The following is a 21,636-nucleotide window of genomic DNA, read 5'->3' as shown; positions in this document are numbered from 1 at the left end:
GTTGACATGTTTTTTTAAAAAAAATATTTAAGTAGCAAACCAACTTCTGCATTTTCTTCTTTCAGTTTCAACAAGCCTTTTCCTCACTTATAACCACCTAAGGATAGATACAACAGGGTAAAGTTATAGGAAAAGAAAATTGTTTCTTTTTAATCATATGTTTTGGCAACCTTGGGAGAAAGAACATGAGATATATTTTACTAATTGCATTCTTTACAAATATTTAGGCACTGCATAAGAACTGGAATAAACCAAGGAACATACCTGCATGCATGCACACGCACACCCACACATTAGAAATACAGAGAACACTCAGACTATTTTAAGACATTTCTTATAGCAGCAGCCCCTAGGTAGTTCACAAGAGAACTATAAACATTTAAAACAAGGTAGCAATAGAAGATAATCCACAAAACAAAAATGACAAAACAAAACCCAAACCTCCACTCCTCAGAAGAAGCTGCACCCATCCTAGCCAGAGTCAGGTCTTCAAGGCCTTCTGAAGTGCCAGACAATGGGAGAAATGGCAGATCTTGGGGGTAGGGACATCATTTCAGAGGGCAGGTGTTATGATATATATGTGTATTTCTAGCTGGAATAGTAAAAAAAACCTTCCAGAATCTTTTCGTTTTCTTCCATTTCCTAGAATTGATGTGTATAAAGCCTTGCTAACTGAATATAGACAAGGCTCATGTTGGTCAACTAATGATGCCATCAGTGCCAGATAATTTTTTAGAAATATATAAGTTCAAAATATTTTCTAAATGTTATATAAAAGGTCTGCTGATTTCATCATAAAGTAGTCTTCGGCTTAGGACCACATTTGAGTCCAAAATTTCTGTTGTTCAGTGACTCACTTGTTAAGTGAGTTTTGCCCTATTTTACGACATTTCTTACGACAGTTGTTAAGTGAATCACTGCAGTTTTTAAGTTAGTAACCTGGCTGTTAAAAGAATCTGGCTTCCCCATTGACTTTGCTTGTCAGAAGATTGCAAAAGTTTATTACGTGACCCTGGGACACAGCAACCATCATAAATATAAACCAGTTGCCAAGTGTCTGAATTTTGATCATATGATCATTGTAATGTGGCAAAGGTAAGAGTGAAAAACTATCTTTAGTCACTTTTTTCAGTGCTGTTGTAACTTTGAACAGTCACTAAATGAACTTGTAAATTGAGGACTACCTGTATATTTATTTAAGAAAAATTATATGCCGTTTCATTTAGATTTTTCCTACCTGAATATAGCAAATGTTGTAATTAATTTTTTTATCTCATTTATAAATATATTTACTCATGCCCATTACGAATCATGGAACTTCAAGCAAGTAATCCTTTCTTTTTCAATGCTGTTGTCTTAATACATTTGGAAAATTCAGCCTATTTCAACCAAATAATATACCAAAATTTGTTTTTTTATTTTTGTTTTTCTTCCATTTGCAACTGAGTTTTAATCTTTGTATACAAGGTTACCAGGAAGTATACTTATACATTGGTTGGGGGGAGGGGTGTGTGTGTGTGTGTATAATAGAATGGGAAATCAAAATGTGGTAAATATTTACTTATTATATAACTGGTAAAAAATAAACCTAGTTTTCATTTTTTTCAGCAACTAAGGGTCCCAATAATTCAACCCTGTATCCATGAAAATTAATACAAGGCAGGCTTTCTCTGTAGGGAGAGAATTTATTTACTTTACAAATGTTATATAATTTAAACACAACACACATGTATGCATATATTCTTAATGATTATCTCCCACTGTAGTCTAAGAATCATCTAAATTCCTACAAATATGTACAATCAGTGTTTTAGTGTTGTCATTAATCTGTGCAGCATTAAACTTAGGTGCTGTAATATCAAACAGTGAGGAAATGAAACGGACCCATCCAAAAGTAAGAATAGTGTAACAATCTGCTGTGTGCTTGAGCCTTCCTTTGGTTGTGATTAAACAAACCGTTATGATGTTTAAACTGAGATGAAATAATTTCCAACTACTGCAATTATAAATAACTATAAGAAACTAAGCTTGTTGTCTAATATTTAGATTGAAAGCAAATTCCTCCTGAATTCAGTGGCTCCTGATGACAAATGATTGAACTATAGTATTATCTATGTCCCTTCCCCTGTTATTTGTCATGTCCACTTTAGCAACAGGAGATCAACTAATAATGATTAAAGCAAGCATGTATGAGCCTTTTTTTCCTTTTCAAACAATCTGTATTTTGTATAGGATAACATAAAAATTGGCTCAAGGTTACGATGATGATGATGATAATTTATTAAATTTGTATGGGTAGTCCTCAACTTACAACCATAATTGAGCCTGGCAATTATGTCCATAAATTGTGATGGTTGTAAAGTGAGTCATGACATGAAAGCCAATGTTTCCTACAGGGCATATTTTCTCAGGAACTGAAAGCAAAAAACTGATTTCTGGAAAAAAATTGTTGCGGATTGCAGTCATACAACCATGCAAATGCAGACTGGTTGGTGAGTCTCCAAAATGCGATCATGTAAATACGGGCTGGGTGGGAGGAAGGACACACCATAACTTTGGAACTGGAAGTAGCTTTTGCAGATTCGTAATAAGTTCAAACAGTTGTTAAGTGACTGGTTGTAAGTTGAAGATTACCTGTATGCCACAATAAATAAAAGAAAAAAGATGGCAGACACGATGAAGGGGGGGCTCTCCCTCGCCAAAGGTCTGGGTGAAGGCTCTGAACAATAGCAGAGGGGAGCAGCGGGGGGCAATCTGGATCTTAGGGGACCTCATTCCAAAGGGCAGGGCTGCTGCAGAGAAAGTGCACTTTTTGAGAGTCCTAATCGAAGAAAACCAGAGTGGCGTCTAACTGGTCAGGCAGAGCTTGTGGGAGACAGGCATACGAAAAACATAATTCTCTTAGTTTTGCTTTCCAATTTCCCAAGGTCATGGCTGAGTAAACAAATTCAAGGGTGAAGAATGGAGTGCTGCCTCACATTTATTACATGTTAACCTCAATTATTTTGTGGTTTCTAAATTATTTCTCAGCTGAATTGTTTACATAAAGTACAGTCTGAAGCCATACCAAAAGCTTTGTCTGATACAGAAGTGTGTTTATTTATTTATGATATATTCCTAACTTATGGGGATATATGTATTCATTCTGGTTTATTTCTATCATGGCTACGTGTGTGTATATGTAGTGATATGTGTATCTAGTGGTGTGTGTGTGTATATGTATGTATGTGTATGTATATATATACTGCTCAAAAAAATAAAGGGAACACTTAAACAACACAATGTACTGTATTTAATAGTAGGATGTCTTATCTTGTGTTCCCTTTTTTTTTGAGGGTCCAAACTCACTTAACAACTGTCTCACTTAGCAACATAAATTTTGGACTCAATTGTTGTAAGTCAAGGACTAGGTGTAGATAGGTAGGTAAATAGATAGATGGATGGATGGGTGGATGGGCTGCAGAACCGCACAGGATACTTAATGGCCTGAAGATATCTGCGATGTTAATCAAGTGAATCTCCTCAGAAAGTAGATATGGTTGGCTTCATGCGGTACACACACACACACACACACACACACACACACAAATATGTATATGTATACAAATACACATATATACATTGTGTATTTGTATACATATACGCGTGTGTGTGCGCGCGCGCGTGCTGTATGAACCCAACCATATCTACTTTCTGAGGAGATTCACTTGATTAACATCGCAGGTATCTTCAGGCCATTAAGTATCCTGTGAGGTTCCGCAGCCCAAAATGACCATCAGTTTTGTTTGCTAAACTACTCGGGGCTTTTGAGCTCGTCATCTCGAAACGGAAGTCTCCCCAAATCAAGCGAGCTTCAACTCCCCGCCAAGAGCTCTCGGAAGGTAGCTCGGAGTTTACGTCGAGATCCGAGACGGCGTGCGAAGGGCTCCCTTTGCTTTTTTTTTTTTAACCTTCGGGAGGTTGAGCTGCTTCGTACCACCCGCAAGGAAGGCAAAGCCGGCGAGATCCGGCGAGCCTCCCCAAAGCGAGTGGCTCTTCCTCCCGGGTGGCGCTTCTCCCTCCTCCTCCTCCCCCGCCTCCCGTTAGACTTCTAAGCCGGGCAGGGAGGCTGGTCCCGCCCCCGGTGAGGCGAGGCAGCAGCGGAGGCGGAGGGCGGCTGGTTGGCAGGCGAAGCGTCTATTCCCTCATTCCGTGAAGCAAGAGGCGGCGGGGAAGGGAGCTTTTCCCGAACGAGTCCCCCCCGCGGCCCTGACGGCGTTTCCGGCCGTGTGAGTGTCCCGCGGGGGATGCGCGTCCGGGTTGGGCCGAGGGGCGGGGGGGGGCTGGCGGGCTTCTCCTACCCTGGGGGAGGCGAGGGGGGGCGCCCGCTTCTTCTTCTTCTTCCTCCGCGCGCCGCCTTCGTCGGGAGCCGGCCGGTTCGTGGACGCCCGCGTCTGGGGTCGGGAGGTCTGCAGCCCGGCCGGGGGCGCGGGGAAGGCTCCTCGGGGTAGGAATGGCAGGACGCGCGGGGATCGGCCTGGGCGGACGAGCCGGGCTACGTGGTACTACACACACACACACACACACACACAATACACACACAAGGATTTCTACGTAGTGCTAGGCTGGACGCGGCGAAGATGCTGCGCCCCGAGGGCGGGTTGTAGAGCCTGTGGTTGGAAACTGGGTTGCCCGGGCTTCTCCACGCCCGCGCTCCCTTTTGCTCCGTCCCAGCAGCAGATTTTTTTTAAGAGCCTTGGTGGAGCAGTGGGCTAATGCCTCCTTAAGTAACACCAGCTGTCTGCAATTAGTGCAGGTTCGCGTCCCACCAGGCTCAAGGTTGACTCAGCCTTCCATCCTTCCGAGGTAGGTAAAATGAGGACCCAGATTGTTGGGGGCAATAAGCTGACTTTGTAATAATGCCGCTTGGGGTGTGTGTGAAAGCCCTAATAAGCAGGCATATACATAGAATGAAGGCTAAAAGGGCGGGATATAAATGGAATTTAAATAAATAAATAAAATAAATAAAAATTTCTCCCAGGCTTGGTCCCTAACAGAGGAGTTCCTCTGCCTTGCCGATCCCTGGGCGCCTATTTGGAGAATCGTTGCATTTAATAGAGACTGCTGGCATTCGTTGATGCCTTTCTTCTTAGACTTACATCCCGTCCTTTCCACCTGGGGGATGCCCTGAGAGAACTCCCATTTCTTTTCCCCCATATAGAAAGAAGAAACCCTGGGCTGAAGAGACTGGTTCAAAGTCACGCGCCCAGATTCTGGGGCTGGGGCTGGGCTTGTTTATCACTGTGTTATTATTCCACCCGTCTACTTTTTGTGATCTAATTTCTCGTTTGTTCGCCGATATTCCTGTGCTAGGTTTTTAATTAGACTTGAGTTTTGGTTTTCTGCATTGCTGACATTTTTGGGAGAGCGAGCTTAATTGGGGAGCGGGGAAATTATTTAGTTAGATGTGTATGTTTACAATTTTTATGGTAAAGGATCTGAACCTTTCCCTGTTTTGTGGCTTTCAAATGTGATGGGATTTGGGGGTGTTGTGGGGACTGTTAGTTCAAGACATCTTGACAGGCTGGAAAAGGTTGCCATATGATGAGATGCATGTATCTCTTTGATGTGATAGAGATTGTTTTTATCTTACGTTCAAAGGTATGATTTACTGCAGCATGTGTAAGGGTTTATTTGAAGATTTAGAGGCAATCTGAAATGTACAAAATATATCTTCTGTGATTGCAAGTGGTGAAATTATTTCTTTCTATAGTTCTGTACCACAAACGTTATGTAATAAGCATTTATATTGTACTCCATATATTCTACTATAGTTACCAACATAGAATTGGCCCAGTGTTTCTCAGGTACTAATTCAGTGCAAATAAAACATATAAGACACTTTGGAAATCTGCTGAAACCTGAAAAATATATTCTGCTTGGTGCACTCCATATCTCAGTAGGACTGCATTTCTCAGAAGGAACTGGGAGTCCTCCAGGATTCCTAGCTCTTGTTGGAAGGGCAAAAGGTAGGTATGCTAAGAGATTTTTGCACCTTTTCCTAGTCGTGATCATTCTTGCCTTAGTCTCTCTCCTCTCACTTGGATTACAGTAATATGCTAACATGGAGCAGTCTTTAATTTAATATATTGGATTTAGTTGCCACCTGATTCTAGAATAACTCTAGGCAGTTCAGAATATAACAGAGAAAACAAAATGCAATATAAAACCAACAAAAAGTAGAATAAGACAAAAGTAGGAATAAGGCAAATCCATCAACAATACACATATTTATCTTTATGTTGATTTCTCTCTGTCTGTCTGTTTATCTATCAAACTCAAAAGGGGCTCCATCCATCCTAGCCCAATGCTTGGGAAAACAGCTTTTTAAGACCTTTCAGCAGGGGTCTTCAAACTTGGCCCTTTTATGACTTGTGGACTTCAACTTCCAGAATTCCTCAACCAGGCATGGTGGCTGAGGAATTCTGGGAGTTGAAATCCACAAGTCATAAAAAAGCCAAGTCTGAAGTCCCCTGCCTTTCAGAATTGTATCAGAATGGGATACATTGGGACTGGTGGGGTGGGGGGGAAGCTTCATTCAGAGAGTAGGAATAACTCTCTTTAAGGAATAACTCTTTAATTGAAGAGATCTGAAATATATCAACCCTGCCGATTCATATCACCTCCTAGTGTCAGGCATAAAGATCAGATCTACACAGACCTAAGATGGCGGCACCTGGAATGGCTGCGGCTGCATTGGCTCTTGAAGGCGAATAGTTTTGGGAGGGATATTAAGGGCTAGTATAGGCCACGTGACCAGGAAGATTTTAATGTGTTTGAGCAACATGGTGGAACTAAGGTAACATACGACATACAACCAACCATCTTTGCTGGCATGGCGAGTTTCTAGTTGTTTTGGAACTGTTGGTGAGACTGTTAAAAGTCGTTGGCACTGTTTGAATTTGTTCTACCAGCAGCAAGATCTGACTGCTGGCCCAGTGATGGATTGTATTGCAAATCAGGGCTGTTTCCAGAGGAGGCAGAGGAGGAGAGGACCTGGAGCTTATGGAGCGAAGGAACTGGATGAGGCTGTCGGCAGGCCCAGAGGAAGAGAGAGAGGCTTTTGGAGGAGTTGGTGGCAGCGGCAGCATGCTCCAGGGGTGAAAAGAAGCAAGGCCTCTTAAAGGAAAAGGTGGAAGAGTCAGGATCAGAAAAAGGAAAGAAGGCGAGGTTGTCAGAATACAAGCTAACTTGAGGGCTAATCCACTTGGAGCCCCATTTCCATCTGTCCTGTTTGCCATCGTTCACTCCCTAGAGACTAAAATGGACAATGTGAAATTCGAGCGGGCCACGAACAAGGAGTATATATTGGAGGTGGTGATCCTTTGAGAGCTGTATGCAACGAAATTTCATTTTGATGTATGCCGATTGGTGTACATTCAAAGTGACAATAAAGTTATCATCATCATGAAGGTTCAATTAAACTGATTTATTGTTACTCATGCCTATGCACAGTGATCTTCTCATCTAATGGTCAGCACTTGGAATCAGACTAGGGTCAATGGCATTCAAAGGGGGATTAGATTTAGTCTGCCTGTGGGCTACACTGAGATTTAGGCTGGTTTCCTCTTTTAACTTCACGGCCAGGTTCTCCCACTCCTCTCTTCAACCAGACACCATAGGTTATAGACTGTCCCTAAATAAACAGGCCTTATATAATGTAAGGCTTTTATAGGCCATACCTAGCACTGTGAAGCACCTGAAAGCAAACTGGTAACCAGTGAAGCTTGCAGAGCAAAGATGTCACATGGGCATACTGAAACATGCTTATCATTCCCCATTGCCCATTGCTCTGTTTCAGAAAGGCATTAAAGCTTGATTTCGAGGCATGGTATTTCATGGTTTTGCTTTAATGATTGATTAAGATGGCTGAAATTGCTTGTTAGGTATTTTCCCATAGCATTGTTTCATGTTCTATTTTTGCATTCTGTTTTCACTGAATTTTCAGTGTAAGTCAACTTTAGTCTTTCCAATTTGACAGCCCATATATGTGAAATGAATGAATGAATATATGGCGCCTATTTTTTAGTGACTACCATGTTACTTACTTGCCATTTCTTTTGTATTATACAGGTATGATGATGGTCATTGCAACCCAAATAGCCATGAAGTTATCAAGCATGATTGCATATGACCATGCTGCTTAGCAATGGCAGTCCTCAGTTACTGTTATTAAGTGAGGAGTGCATAGGTTGTAAAGGGAGGGGCTCATGTAATTGCAACTTCTGAATTCCTGCCAGTTTCCACACTGAGTTCATTTGTGGGAGGCCAGCAGGAAGGTTACAAATCACAAATCGCATGATTGCGAGATGCTACTATGGTCAGAACGTGAAGGATGGTTGTAACTATCTCTAGTTCAGTGCTGTAGCTGAATGAATGGTCATTAAACAAGGACCGTCCATATACCAATATTTCAAAATTTTGGTATAAATGGAAACTATGCAGAAGGGGTTAATAACATTTTGGTTGGATTCACCTACTCAGTAAATATAAAGGGGAAATTTAGAGGAAGAGCAAGATTTACTAAGGTAAACCCTTGATACTGCTTCCTTAATGAGTAGGAGGGAGAAACAGTATGAAAGAATCTTTTCCAGAACAGAAAAAAATGGGTCATATGAGAAGGAGCTATTTTCCAGTTGCTGCAATGATACAGAAGCGCCAACTTGATATATGGGATTAAAGGTGAAGAATGCTGCAAAGGGCAGGAAAGGAAAAAGACTGCAAATCATAGTGGATAGAATGAGGATAAATCCGTAGAGAGAAGAAGGCTAATGTGGACAGGCATCTGGAGTAATCCTAGATGTATTTTAAGAAAAAAAAACCCACTAGTATAGAACTTTGGGAGTGCCTGGAAAATTTTTAAACTTTGGCAGGCACCATGCACATTTGTAAAATGTAAGCATGAAATGCAAAATGATTATCAAAATTATACAAGTAGTCTTTGACTTACAGCCATTTGTTTAGTGATTGTCTGAGATTATAATGGCAGTGAAAAAAGTTACTTGTGACTGGTTTTCACACTTCTGACCCTTGCAGTTTGCCCATGTTTACTGATCAGAATTAGACCACTTGGCAACTGGCATGTATTTATGACAGTTGGAGTGCCCTGGGCTCACATGATTTGTAACTTCCTAATTGGCTTCTGACAAAGGTAATGGGGGAGCCAGATTCACTTAACAACTGCATGATTCACTTAATAACTATGGCCAAAAAGTCATAAAATGAGATGAAACTCACTTAACTGCCTTAGCAACAGAAATTTTGGACTCAGTTGTGGTCGTAAGTCCAGGATTACCTATAACTAACAGTCGGTTTAAAAGATGGTGTCTTGCTGAATCCATTAAAATTTTATTTTGCTTCAGCCCTTTAACCATTTTTTCCCTGCAGTACTGTTATATTATAGAAGAAAACACATTTGTAGATTGATAAATCTACCTATCCATAAAGTAGAGAACACAGCATTTATGCAATAATGCTTGTTGTAAGACTGTCCCAAAGTATCTAGCAGGCTTCTTATCTTGCAATTTAATTTGTTGTTGGTACCATTTATATTGGAATTGGTGGGAAGGTCATTTTGATGCAATACGCTGACAATAGTGAGTTATCGTGCCTTATACCTGTTAAAATTGGTCCTAGTTACTTCAGCATATCAGTACCACAAATACAGTATATGCTTATCCTCATTGGCAATAATCAGTTTCAGGTACTCAGTATAGATCTCCTTTTCCCCAATTCAGGAAAATATAGACAGTGTTTACTGTATGGCATCCTTGGCGCTCTCTAAGCTTGGTTGTTTTCTTGCAGACATTTCATTACCAAATTAGGGAACAACATCAGTGCTCTTTGACTCATTTCATATCTGTAACATCTCTGCAAATGCCTGCTTCATTATCCCACCATTGTATCCCCTGCCATACTTAGAAACGATAAATCTTGCCCCTAAATGTGTGTGTGTGTGTGTGTGTGTGTACACGCACACACATTTATTTAATAAGGCATTCTGTCTAATTTAGCAGGACTAGTTCTGCAACTTTATTTTAAAAGAACACTTTAAAGCTAGGGTGGTTTATGAAATGCTTGCTGTAAACATCTTAGTAATATAAAAATAAATTGATTTCTAGTAAGATGGCAACACGTATTTGTGAGCATCATCTAATAATTTTAAATTAGCATTAGTTTTGATTGTCTATGATTTATCTAAGTTTGTCTATGATTTGTCTTAAGTTATTGCATAATATATGCTAGTAGCAAAGAATTGAGACAAATTTACATACTACATTAACACTGTTGTGCAATACATTCTATATAAGATTCTGGGGGGGAAAGTCCCACTAAAGTTGAAGTGTGGATCCATGCACATAGGAATGTGTTGTAATGTGATACAAAGTGTGGTATGCAAAGGTGATATGTATATGTGAATGTTGGTAGCAGGTTCTTTGGATTTTCTTAATTGAGACACATGGCAAAATTGTACATAATTATTACAGTTATGTTGGTTAACATGAACTAACGTAGTAGTTATATCAGGCATAAGATTAATAGAACAGACGAGAAGACAGCGAAGCATTAGCATGCAATATAATGCATGTTTATTCAATAGTAACACCCATTGGTTTCAATTGAGCTTATTATAAAATATGTATACACAACTGTTTCTTTGGATTGCTCCTTTCATTCTCCTAACTGTGGCATGAACATGATCTGGTAACTGTTTTTATATGAGATATCCTCATGACTTACTCCCCATCCACCACAAAGATAATTTAATTGATTTAGATGTTTCAGTTTAACACTGAAGCTCCGCAGATGTATTATAAACCCATGAGAAAACTAGAAGTCAAAATAAAATGTGTATTTTTATTTTTGTAATCAAAGAAACTATTATTACCTTCTTTCCTTTTTTTCAGGTAGAGAACTCAGAGATCTATATTAAATTGGGAAACAAATTACAGCTTTCTGACTGGGCAAAATGCTGGAAGAAGATTTGGAGGTGGCCATTAAGGTGGTTGTGGTTGGAAATGGAGCTGTTGGGAAATCTAGTATGATCCAGAGATACTGCAAAGGAATTTTTACAAAAGACTATAAAAAAACAATTGGAGTTGATTTCTTGGAAAGAGAAATGCAGTACGTATCCAACAGATGGGAATATTATTATTTACTCATTTTTAGAACTGAATTCAGTATATTTATAAGTGCTGGGGTAATGCTTTTCAGAAAAAGCCTTTTGCATAAATGTGAACATGAAGCATCTACCGGTAACTATTCTGTAGTCTGCCTGCAGAAGTTTCAGAATTACTAATTTGAATAATAAATGCAACATTGCTATAGTATGTTAGAAGGAAAAAGCTATTTTACCAGTAGTGGCAAGATGGAGTAGCAATATTGTAAATGTGACAAACAGTTATAAACATTTATTAAACTGAATGACAGTGATTTGTATAGAACATGAATCCAATATAAATAAATGGAATTTCAAAAAAATGACCAATTTATTTCAGTCCACAGAGTAGTTTTACTTTCTCTCAATGCAGAGGGAAAGAAAAGGACACGATGTAGTTAAATACGGTTAAATGTTTCAATTTTGGAGTTTGGCTCTCAAGCAATTTGCCTCCAAACCCACTCCTACTAGTATATTTAGCTGGAGTCCTCCTAATTCTTTGCCAGTTGTTTCTCAATTTTGTGCCATATCCTTCAGAAACAATACATCTGTAGCTACAAGAATTGGAAAAATGAGGTACTCTGATATGCATGAGTCCATATCAGTGGAAATTTAAGTCTGCTTGAAAAACAATGGGATTACTGAAAGCCATTTTGCTAAGTATTTTTTTTTAGATTACAAGTTCCTTGTTTTTAATATGCTTATTGATAAGAATATATTATATTTTTAGAGTCAATGATGAAGATGTCCGGTTAATGCTATGGGATACAGCAGGTCAAGAAGAATTTGATGCAATTACTAAAGCTTATTATAGAGGTAAGAGAAAAAAACCGACCTGTTAATGTAAAGATGTCTGGCTTGTGATAAATTTTAATTCTAGTCGCAAGCTTTTTAAATAGTAATAATCGTCTCGGGCCTCAGCAATTTCATTTCTTGTCCTTCAACCAGGGACCTGGATGACTCTCCCACCAGCAAGAGGCTCTAAGGGACACTTCTTCCATCCACTAAATCCAACATCTCAAGACTCTTCTAGTAATAAATAGACAAAACACCTTTCTTAAGTTCAGAGCCAAAGACTGGCCACAGCTGTGTTTTGCCATCTGCATGAAAGAGTAACCATATATATCTATACACAGACAAGATAACTTTACATGACAGTAACTATTCAATTCAGTGGGAATGAGATCGCTCAGCTTCCTTATGTTTCAAACTGCCTGATTCACAAGTAACATTTTTCACACTTTGACACTTTACTAGCCTTTTTTGTTTTAAATCTCTGCCTCTTTTTTATTTCTTCAGGTTGCTTCCCACTTCCTTTTCTTTGTCCTAAACATTTTTTCCAGGATTCCTCTCTATAGGTTAGACCTTATTTACATTAAGTTAAGTCCTAAGTCTGCATGTTTGTGCTTGCACTTACAACTCCTTATATACTTTTCTCAACCGAGATTCTTTTTTTCCTGAGATCTATTGAGACCTCTTCACCCCATCATCCTCTTACTTCTGCTCTGCCTCTGCTAATCACAACTCCTGGCACCTAGATTCCTAGTCCTCATTTCCATATTTTCCACAGCAAGTTTGTACCAGATTCCAGTAGCTTTAACGTATTTACCCAGCTTTCCTGCAACCCTCCTTGAGTTACACATACAAATCTTTCACTTTGCTTTCAATTTCTAGTGGCAGTCTAACATATGATAGCTACCAAAACCATACTCTTATATAACTTTATTTATTAATTTATATAACTAAATATAACTTTATTTATTCATTTATCAAATTTAGAAACTGCCCATCTCCCTCACACAGGGACTCTGATCGGCGATTCTGTTGATTCATAGACAGTAGTGGTTCCATTTTAGGGAAATTGAAATTTAGGTTCTTTGTTACCTGTTGAAGATAGATTTAGGATACAATCTTACGTCCACTTATCTGAGAGATAACGGAACTTACTTCTGAATGGTTATATGTAGGATTGCACTAGTAAATTATTACTAATTATTCCCTAATATAGATTACTCTCAATTTTTCAAACCATTATTTTGATGAAAAGCAGTTTAATGTTTTCTCTGAAATGCAGGATGAGTATGAAATGCTAATTAATCCAAAGACTCAGAAATGTAACTGGATAGTCTTTACATGTAGAGGAGCATGTATCTTGGGGTTACTGGGAATCAGCAATGTCTGGAATGCCACGGGTGGCCTATCCTTGTTTAATCCATAACCTAGATACCTTTTTATAGACATTAAACATTTCAGTTACTGTTATAATGTCTTTCTCTCAGATTTAAATCAACTCTTGTGCTTTTAAAATAGAATTCGTTAATCAAATTAAGCTTTGTTTTACAAATTCAGCTCTGTTATTTTAATAATTGCCCTTTCAACTAAATTAGAGATCAGGAATATATTAGCATATCCTTGCAAGTGTGATTTTGCAGAAGAGATTATAACTCTGCAAAGAGTCTGAACTAAGGGGTAGGAAATGGGGCTATGTTAAGTACACAGGTTCCTTACTGATTGCAGTACAAGAGAAGCTGCTCTGAAATACAGGTAGAAACACTTCCAAGTATCAGGTTACCTTTCATTCCGTTGGGCAGCTGGATCAGACGTAATGGATGACCAACTCATACAATACTAAGCACTAAGGTTTATTGTTCATCTTCCAAGTATTTGTCTCCTAGAAGGGGTTCCTTACGTGGAAGTGGTAGTGTGAACAAATTAAGTCTTGAGTTTTATAAGGGGAGTGGCCTTTATTTATTTATTAATTTGTCTATTTGCAAAACTGATTTTTAAAATGTTCTTTTTATTGCTTAGGCCAAGCAGGGGCAACCTGTTAGAGGCTGGAGGCTCCATTTAAAGCAGAAAAATTGGCCATAATGATTGGGAAAGTAATAGAAACAAAGTTGGGTCACGTGACATGTTTTCTATACTTTTGCCCCCGTTTTGTGGGGGACACCAGGAGCTTTGTTTCCTTTTCCATTTCTTTTTTACATAGTTATTTTACTAGTTTACATTTGTGAATTTACTGCCTCAGGAACTATACTACCAGGTTTCCATAGTTGTGGCCACAGAGAACTTAGGGGTCTGCGCAAAAAAAAAAAGTGTGTGTGTGGGGGGGGTGCAGCGTCAACCTTATGTAAATGTATCTAAAATGATATAATAATCTTCCCACCCCCTTAAGCTATATAATAAACTGCCCCACATTCTCTTTTAATCTTTGGCATACAAGGGACTTAGCAAATATGCCTTTTTAGAGGCTGCCCCTGTGCTTTGGAAAGATGTCCCCCCCCCGTTCCCCAAGATACGACAGACCCCAACTCAGCTGCCTTTTAGAAAGATACAACTTTTTCTCCCAAGGCATCACCCAGGCACTCAGCTCCAGTTGGGGGGAGTCCCCTCTTGGTTAATGTTTTTCTGTTAGGTTATAATATTTTGTATTTTATATTTTGTAAATTGTTTTATTTTTATGTTGTTCTTTTGATTTTTTTTCGGTTGTATACTGATTGCTGGACACTTTTTGGTACATACGGCTTTATCAGTCCCATAACTAATACATTTATCCAACATATTTGTCCGGTTATTTATTATTTATTCATTTTATTTGAAACTTTCACTGAGCATTCAATTTCTTTCTCTTATAATTATTTTAGGAGCCCAAGCTTGTGTGCTGGTGTTTTCAACTGTTGATAGGGAATCTTTTGAAGCAATTCCTACCTGGAGACAAAAAGTTGTATCTGAAGTCGGAGACATTCCCACAGTTCTTGTTCAGAATAAGATTGACCTCCTTGATGATTCTTGTATAAAGAAGTAGGTGCTTTCATTAAATTCTAACAAACAAATCTTTTAAGCATACTTGGTAAATTTGAAAAGACATTCACCTTGGCACTTGTTTGAGCAAACTACATACTAGATAACAGGTGTGTTGTATTGCAGTGCTGCAAATAATGTTTTGAGATAAGCCTGGATACAGATAAAATGTCATATTCGTAAGAGACATATGGAGTTAGTGCCTTGCAGAAGAAGACTGTGAAGAAGCCCTTTAGTCTGATTCCTGATATATCTAAATGAACACTTCGCTTTATTTTAATTCGTATGCACAGTAGAACCTGAGAATAAGAGAGAGAACTCAGTTTCCCATAGAAAGATTTTTTCCATAGGATCAAAAGAGGGACAGCTGATAGGCAAAGAAAGTAGAGGCTTTAAAAAAAAAGCTTCTGGGAAGGGAATCGTTTTTGGGTGGCAGAAAACTGGAGGAGGTACACAGGCTGGTGGGCTATGATGTAGACAGGGTTTGAATTATTGAAGACTGATTGTTTTTCTAAAGAATAGTGTTGGCTGATGTATCTCTGATGGACTGGGGAAAAATGTGCTGTGGATGAATTGCTGATTCAGGAAGGGCCTGCCTATATAAGATTTGTGAGTGAGAGGGTCTGAGGACCCAGCAAGGAACTGGGGACCATTGTGGAACAAGACTACCCAGGGCAGAGCCCAGAGAGAAAGAGAAGAAAGCCCCATTCTACCAGACAAAAAGTACTGCAGCCGACCTGAGGGAGAGAAGGCCAGCCATATTTTTGACCCTTTTGTCAACTCTCAAATAGAGGTAATTAGAATCTTTAAAGTTAGAGAGATGTACAGTGGTGAGATTCAGCCGCTTCGCACCACTTCGGCAGAACCGGTAGCTAATTTTTTGTTCCCCAGGCCCAGAATGGACTTCTGGAAGCGGCATCCACACAGAGAACCGGTTGTTCGCATATTTGAATCCCACCACTGGACGTGTACATACACGTTAAGCCATTATTACAGAATACCTATATATATATATATATATATATGCAGGTAGACCATTCTTAATCTGTATGCTCCCCACCCTTTCCAAGACATTGAAAAAGTCAAGTGACCTTAAGTTAACAGCCAAACAAAACAGGTGATCTACTTGTAAATATAATTCTTGCCAAGAAAGCTGCAAGAACCAAAAGTAAACACTATGGGAGGTCTTAATAAAAGAATACAAAGAAAAGACATCGAAAGACATCTTGCATCAAATCACATGAACTCACAAAAGCCCTTCCTGCACTTTTCTGTATCTGCTTTTCACAATACAAACAAAACTCATTGACATTTCTTGAGTATGGGTCTGGCACTCTCAGGAAATAGTTTGGCTTGAATGTTGCAAAAATCAGAGAGATTTTGTTTCAAATGCAGTATTTTAAGAGCAGTGCCAGAGGAGGATGTTGTACGGCTTAATGCAAGATATATGACTTTATTGTAAGTCCTAATTTTTCTTAAGTCCTTGTGTTTTCTCACAAGTGCAGAGTCCATTTTTTATCAACACTCATTCGTTGGTGCAGCCAAGAATTGATATATTTTTGATTATCAATGGATGCTTACCTTTTATATAGTTCATATTTATTCATTTACCACATACTTTCACTGCCCAATGAGCATAGGCCTCTTGATAGGTTCACCAACTTAAAATTATGGAAAACTAATATTTACACCAAATACTGTAATTTCCTGTCATTTTTTTCTCTATAATTTTCGGCAGGCAATATTTTAAATTAATGTTAATATTTTCTCTCATCTGTTTACTAAGAGATTCTTTTCTTTAACTGCCTTTTTAAGTCTACTTCAATGAAGATTATCAACTCAGTTCAGTTTACATTAATGCATTCTATTTTACTATAAAATAATTGGTGTCTAAAACAAGGCTTTCCCTTCCAATAAACAGTGAAGAAGCAGAGGCGCTTGCAAAAAAACTAAAATTAAGATTTTATCGGACATCTGTAAAGGAAGACTTAAATGTAACAGAAGGTAAGATAGACTTTTTATGTTTTGGTTTGGTTAGTTTTCTTTTTTTTTCAAGCACTAGCATAATTCTAGGTTCTCATTGAAGCAACAAACCTCTTTCTGTACTTGCCTCTAAAATCACATTTTCTAAGTTCAGAGAACCTCTTTTAAATGGACAAACTTTGAGACAGTTTAGTCTTTGTTGATAGTCTGAAGTGCTGCAATCTTGAGATATATTATTATTATTTCTGTTAATTGCAGATCAGCCAGATATTTAGACTGTATGATTTTTTTTTATTCACCTGTTGTTTACTTCCGAAGGACTCGGGATAGGCTTCATCTGCCTCATCCTCATTATTATTACCCCCACTTATTTATATATGTATGTTTTTATGTATGTCAGCTCAAAGCTGTGAACATACCTAATACTCCTATCTCCTATTTTTCCCACAACTATCCTGTGAGATGGGTTGGGCTAAGAGAGTGACTGGCTCAAAATTTGGTTAAAAAAAATTACTATTTCTATGACAACTAGATTTTATCTGGTACTCTCTATATTCTCTGTGCAACTGCATATGGAGGATAGGATTTGTGTTATAATCCAATTCAGGATTTATATGTTCCTTGGCTATATATTCTGTGCAAGTACAAAACTTTTGTGTGTTTGTATGCCTTAAGTTCAGTCTAGACTTCTGGCAAGTGCCTGGATGAGTCCCTCCAGTTTTCTTGGGAGCATTTTTGGAAGTGATTTGCCATTGCCTTCTTCAAAGAGCTGAGCGAAGGTGACTGGCCCAAAGTCAGCAGCTGGCTTTGGCCTGAGGCGAGACTAGAACTCACAGTTGCTGGTTTCTAGCCTGGTGCTTTTACTGTTACACCAAACTTGCTCTTAGCCATAAAACAAAATGGAAAAAAAATGTTATTTGAAAATAGAAAATATTCTACTTTCCATTAAAGAATGCCCTTCTGGAGGTGAGTTGTCAGTTCCAAGCGCTGTCTCAAACCATCTCCAAATCATGTAATTTGCCTCCAAAAACTACCCAGTTGCTCCCGGAATGGTATGTTCAGAGAAGGAACAAAACGTCCTGGAATCACCAACTTTTGTACTTCCATAGATAAAACTCTTTAAGATTGAATTACAGATGAACAACTTGTTTTTGACAAGCTGAACTTAAACTCCAAAGTTTAAGAAAAAGCTAGAAAAATCTTAATTCCTAGGCAGCTATTTTCAGTTTTTCTCAACTGGTTAAGACTGGCAGGGGCTGAGAGTGATTGCTCCAAAATATTTGGAGAACTGACGTTTGCAACCTGAAAATAAGATTATTACAACGAATGAAACAATTTTCTCTTCAAAATCCAGGGTTTGCCACTGTATAATTAATATTCCATAACCAATATAATTACTAACAGAAAAATGCAGTATTCATCAGACTTTTCTGTCTTGAATTTAACAGGTTGTGTGCATTTAACAAGCTGTGTATGTGTTTGTTTGTTTATTCATTACTAGCCTATATAAGAAAGACTGCTGTTGCCACTTTTAACATGTTAAGTAACTCTGAGTTTATAAGGAAACTGTAGGCTTTACTAATAAAAAATGCATATTTTTCCGAAGGCCTTGATATTTTGTTATGCTACAGTCTTTAGGTATTTGGCTGAGAAGTACCTTCAAAAACTTAAGCAACGAATAATGGAAGATCCAGAAGTTGTACATACAAGTAGTAACAGAATTGGTATGTAAACAGTTGCATGCTGCAAGCAGACATTATTGTGTCATTTCACTTTTGTAAAACTAGTCTTTGGCCACAGTATCAATGCCATCTAATAATTAATAAATTAAAGCTAGCCATTTTCAGTTCATTCTAGTTCACTTTCCAGTGAACTATCAGAATCTTAGTAATTTCCACTAATGGCAAAAACACTGATGAAGAGGTTAAAAGCAGCTTTGCTATTTCTTTGAAAGGTACCTGATAAAAATAGTGTTACGAACCGTCTCTTCTACAGATCTATTGCGTATGTAGTCTCACCATAAAGCATTTCTTACTTTGATTTTTAAAATATAAAACTGAGGCTTACTGAGGCTTCCAGCTCTGCTTTAATTGTACAGTTACAGATCTGACACGGTTAAAAGATTGCCAGTTGCCATGCATACAATTCCCTTTTGTGCTTTGATTTTATATAGGTGTTTTCAATACGGCAGGTGGAAGTCATTCTGGCCAGAATTCCAACTTGCTTAACGGAAGTGACGTCATCAACCTTAGGCCAAACAAACAAAGGACCAAGAAGAGCCGAAGCCCTTTCAGCAGCTGCAGCATACTCTAGAATTGCAAATCATGGTCTGACCCAGTTGTTTAACTGAAGTCCTTAAGGAACAGAACCGGCTGTAGAGGTGTTTTATCAGTGCTTTAGCAGAGTTGCACACAACGGACCTACACGGATAGGGAATACTGCTGTTAAAATGAATGATTTGTAATGGCAAATAGCGAGATCCTAAGAGGGTCAGAAATAATACCATTGACCATGCATTCATTTGACATTCAGTAAGACAACTTTCTAGTTGAAAGGAATGATGAATTAATATATACAGTAGGTTTCATTTTAAACAAAATTTGAGCTGAAATACTTAAAATATCTCATTCATAAAATAGTTTTTCTACTTGTTAGATCCTGTGGCTCAGAGGCAGAGCCTTAATAATGAAGCAAAAATTAACAGTTTTTTTTAAACAGTCCAGTATATATTTTGGCAAGATTGGTGGTGCAATATTTGTATGACTTAGGAAATTTAACTGCAGTGCGTATCTACAGAAACATCGTCAAAGGTTCAGGTAGCTAAACACGAATTAGGTCTAAGTCGAAGGGTCTGGTAACAAAAGCAAGTTGTTTGACAAATTCAGACTTTTTTTTCCTAATGGTACTGGCACATTTCAGTTTTCTCTACACTGTGGGCCTTAACTTTTTTTGTGCCAAAAAGTAATGTTTATGCTGCTATATTTCTATATTTTTTGTCAATTATTGTCAGACACACACAGTATGTTCTAAATTATAACAGGACTAGTAAATGAAAAATGAAATGGTATAACCAAGCAGAATATAGCAAGTTCCTTTAAAAAAAAATCCTCTGTTAATTTACATCCTTTATACATTCTTACGAAAAATATGAAGGGGTTTATTATCAAAAGATTAAAGTGCATCTTATATGTAATGTGCATTCCTATTAAGGAAGTAAGACCCTTTTCTTTTTGTGGTATTAAACGATGTGCCTGTTTTTGATGACATTGTGTGAATGTAAAGTTACTGTCTTAATGTCTGCTTACCTAATACTGAACAGATGAATGGGACTTGCTCTGAGTAAACAGGCACTTTTCCACTGATGCTAATGTACCTCCATATAATATATTTAGGTTCAGGGTTAAAAAAATGAAATTTTACTTTACAATATTATTCATAAACCTTTCACCTGATGAAGTATGCCTCTACAATATTGTTTTCTGTTTACAAACTATTCCTACAGTATTTCTGTAACAAACCTCTGCCAGCAGCCAATTACTGTTTGTAAGAAATGTTGAAATATCAATAGTTCAGGAGCATAGTTATACTCAAGACCAGAGCTGGAACTCTGCCAGCCTGATTACAGCATTCTTTTTCTATATGAATATTATTTTACATTTTATGCCTGTAAACACTAAAACATTATACTTAAAGAGATTTTTCTTGTCCAAAAGTTTGTATCTTATATTTGGAACAGGGTTCTTACATCCTGTTAATTTAATTATAATCTAAAAAATAATGACATTTTTTCCAATGATGACTTGGCCTCTGTTTCGTACTGAACAGTGTACCATTCCTCAAGCTTAAGTAACTATTCTCATTGTTGGCAATGAGGCGGGATATGAACAATAACCCTTTTTATCCCTTCTTTTAAACAAGTCTAGCTAGTCACTAGGTGACTATATACGGGTCCAGATTATATTTGTGTTGGTTTATGGGATAAGTACACAGACATATTCAAAGTTGTTCATTGTCTGGTAAAAAAACATCTTGGTTTCATTAACTAGGTTCTGCATGCATGCTATTTTTATATGGAAATTTCTACATTAAATGATAGCCGTATATGTTTATATTTGTGGATCTGATTTTACTTTTTTGGTTATTAATAATAGCAAAATCAAGGTTTATAATATACGATTGCCGTTTTGACTATGCTCAAGTATATATGCAGCCTCAAACCATGGGTGAAGAAGTATATGCGGTATGTAGCCTCAAACCGTGGCTGAAGATGAAATGTAGACCTCACCCATTCATATTCTAGTGATCCATCTTAAATAGACTTTGCCTTTCCCAGGACAATTCACCGTGGCAACTCACTACAGCCAACTTGCCCATGGGACAACTTGCCACAGGATAACTCGCTGCAGGACAAAGGTTACTCTATCAAAGAAAAGTTGGAATAGAATCATTAAAGAAAGGATGCAAAAGGAGGGACAGAATGAAATGCAAATGACAAAAATTAAATAATTTATTTTAAATAATTAAATTGAATTGTTAACTTGTCCCACGGAGAGTTGGCTGTGGCAAATTGTCCTATTCTGCTCCCAGAAAAGCAACAGCAAACCCTAAATTTTTCTTCTTCAGAATATAGCTTGTCATTAAGGGGTGGAGTGGGA

At 38.0% G+C, this 21,636-nt stretch overlaps 1 protein-coding gene across 5 annotated transcripts; it reads left to right on the top strand.

Moving 5' to 3' along the window:
• The first annotated feature begins 3,935 nt into the window (after window positions 1-3,935).
• On the top strand, window positions 3,936-21,074 carry RAB23 (RAB23, member RAS oncogene family). Of its 5 annotated transcripts, none has more exons than XM_081330546.1 (8): window positions 4,316-4,486; window positions 5,940-6,012; window positions 10,951-11,163; window positions 11,928-12,013; window positions 14,842-14,998; window positions 16,920-17,002; window positions 18,613-18,705; window positions 19,155-21,074. In XM_081330546.1, the coding sequence occupies exons 3-8, from the start codon at window positions 11,009-11,011 to the stop codon at window positions 19,292-19,294; spliced, it is 714 nt and encodes a 237-aa protein (XP_081186672.1). In that variant the 5' UTR covers window positions 4,316-4,486; window positions 5,940-6,012; window positions 10,951-11,008; the 3' UTR covers window positions 19,295-21,074. The 5 variants fall into 5 exon arrangements, with proteins under 5 accessions (XP_081186670.1, XP_081186672.1, XP_081186673.1 ...); XM_081330548.1 differs by having other exon boundaries at window positions 4,456-4,486; window positions 5,943-6,012; XM_081330544.1 differs by lacking the exons at window positions 4,316-4,486; window positions 5,940-6,012 and adding an exon at window positions 3,936-4,268 and having other exon boundaries at window positions 10,947-11,163.
• The last annotated feature ends 562 nt before the right edge of the window (window positions 21,075-21,636 follow it).

This window comes from Vipera berus (assembly GCF_964194415.1).
Source record: "Vipera berus genome assembly, chromosome: 1".
Lineage (NCBI taxonomy): Eukaryota > Metazoa > Chordata > Lepidosauria > Squamata > Viperidae > Vipera > Vipera berus.
This window is presented reverse-complemented; position numbering and strand designations above follow the sequence as displayed.

What these genes read in the sequence shown, in the direction of transcription:
- RAB23 (XM_081330544.1), top strand. Translation starts at nt 11,009, where the DNA reads ATGCTGGAAGAAGATTTGGAGGTGGCCATTAAGGTGGTTGTGGTTGGA. An exon ending in TTCTTGGAAAGAGAAATGCA is followed by an intron (nt 11,164 to 11,927) that starts GTACGTATCCAA and finishes TTATATTTTTAG; the next exon opens with AGTCAATGATGAAGATGTCC. An exon ending in TACAAGTAGTAACAGAATTG is followed by an intron (nt 18,706 to 19,154) that starts GTATGTAAACAG and finishes GATTTTATATAG; the next exon opens with GTGTTTTCAATACGGCAGGT.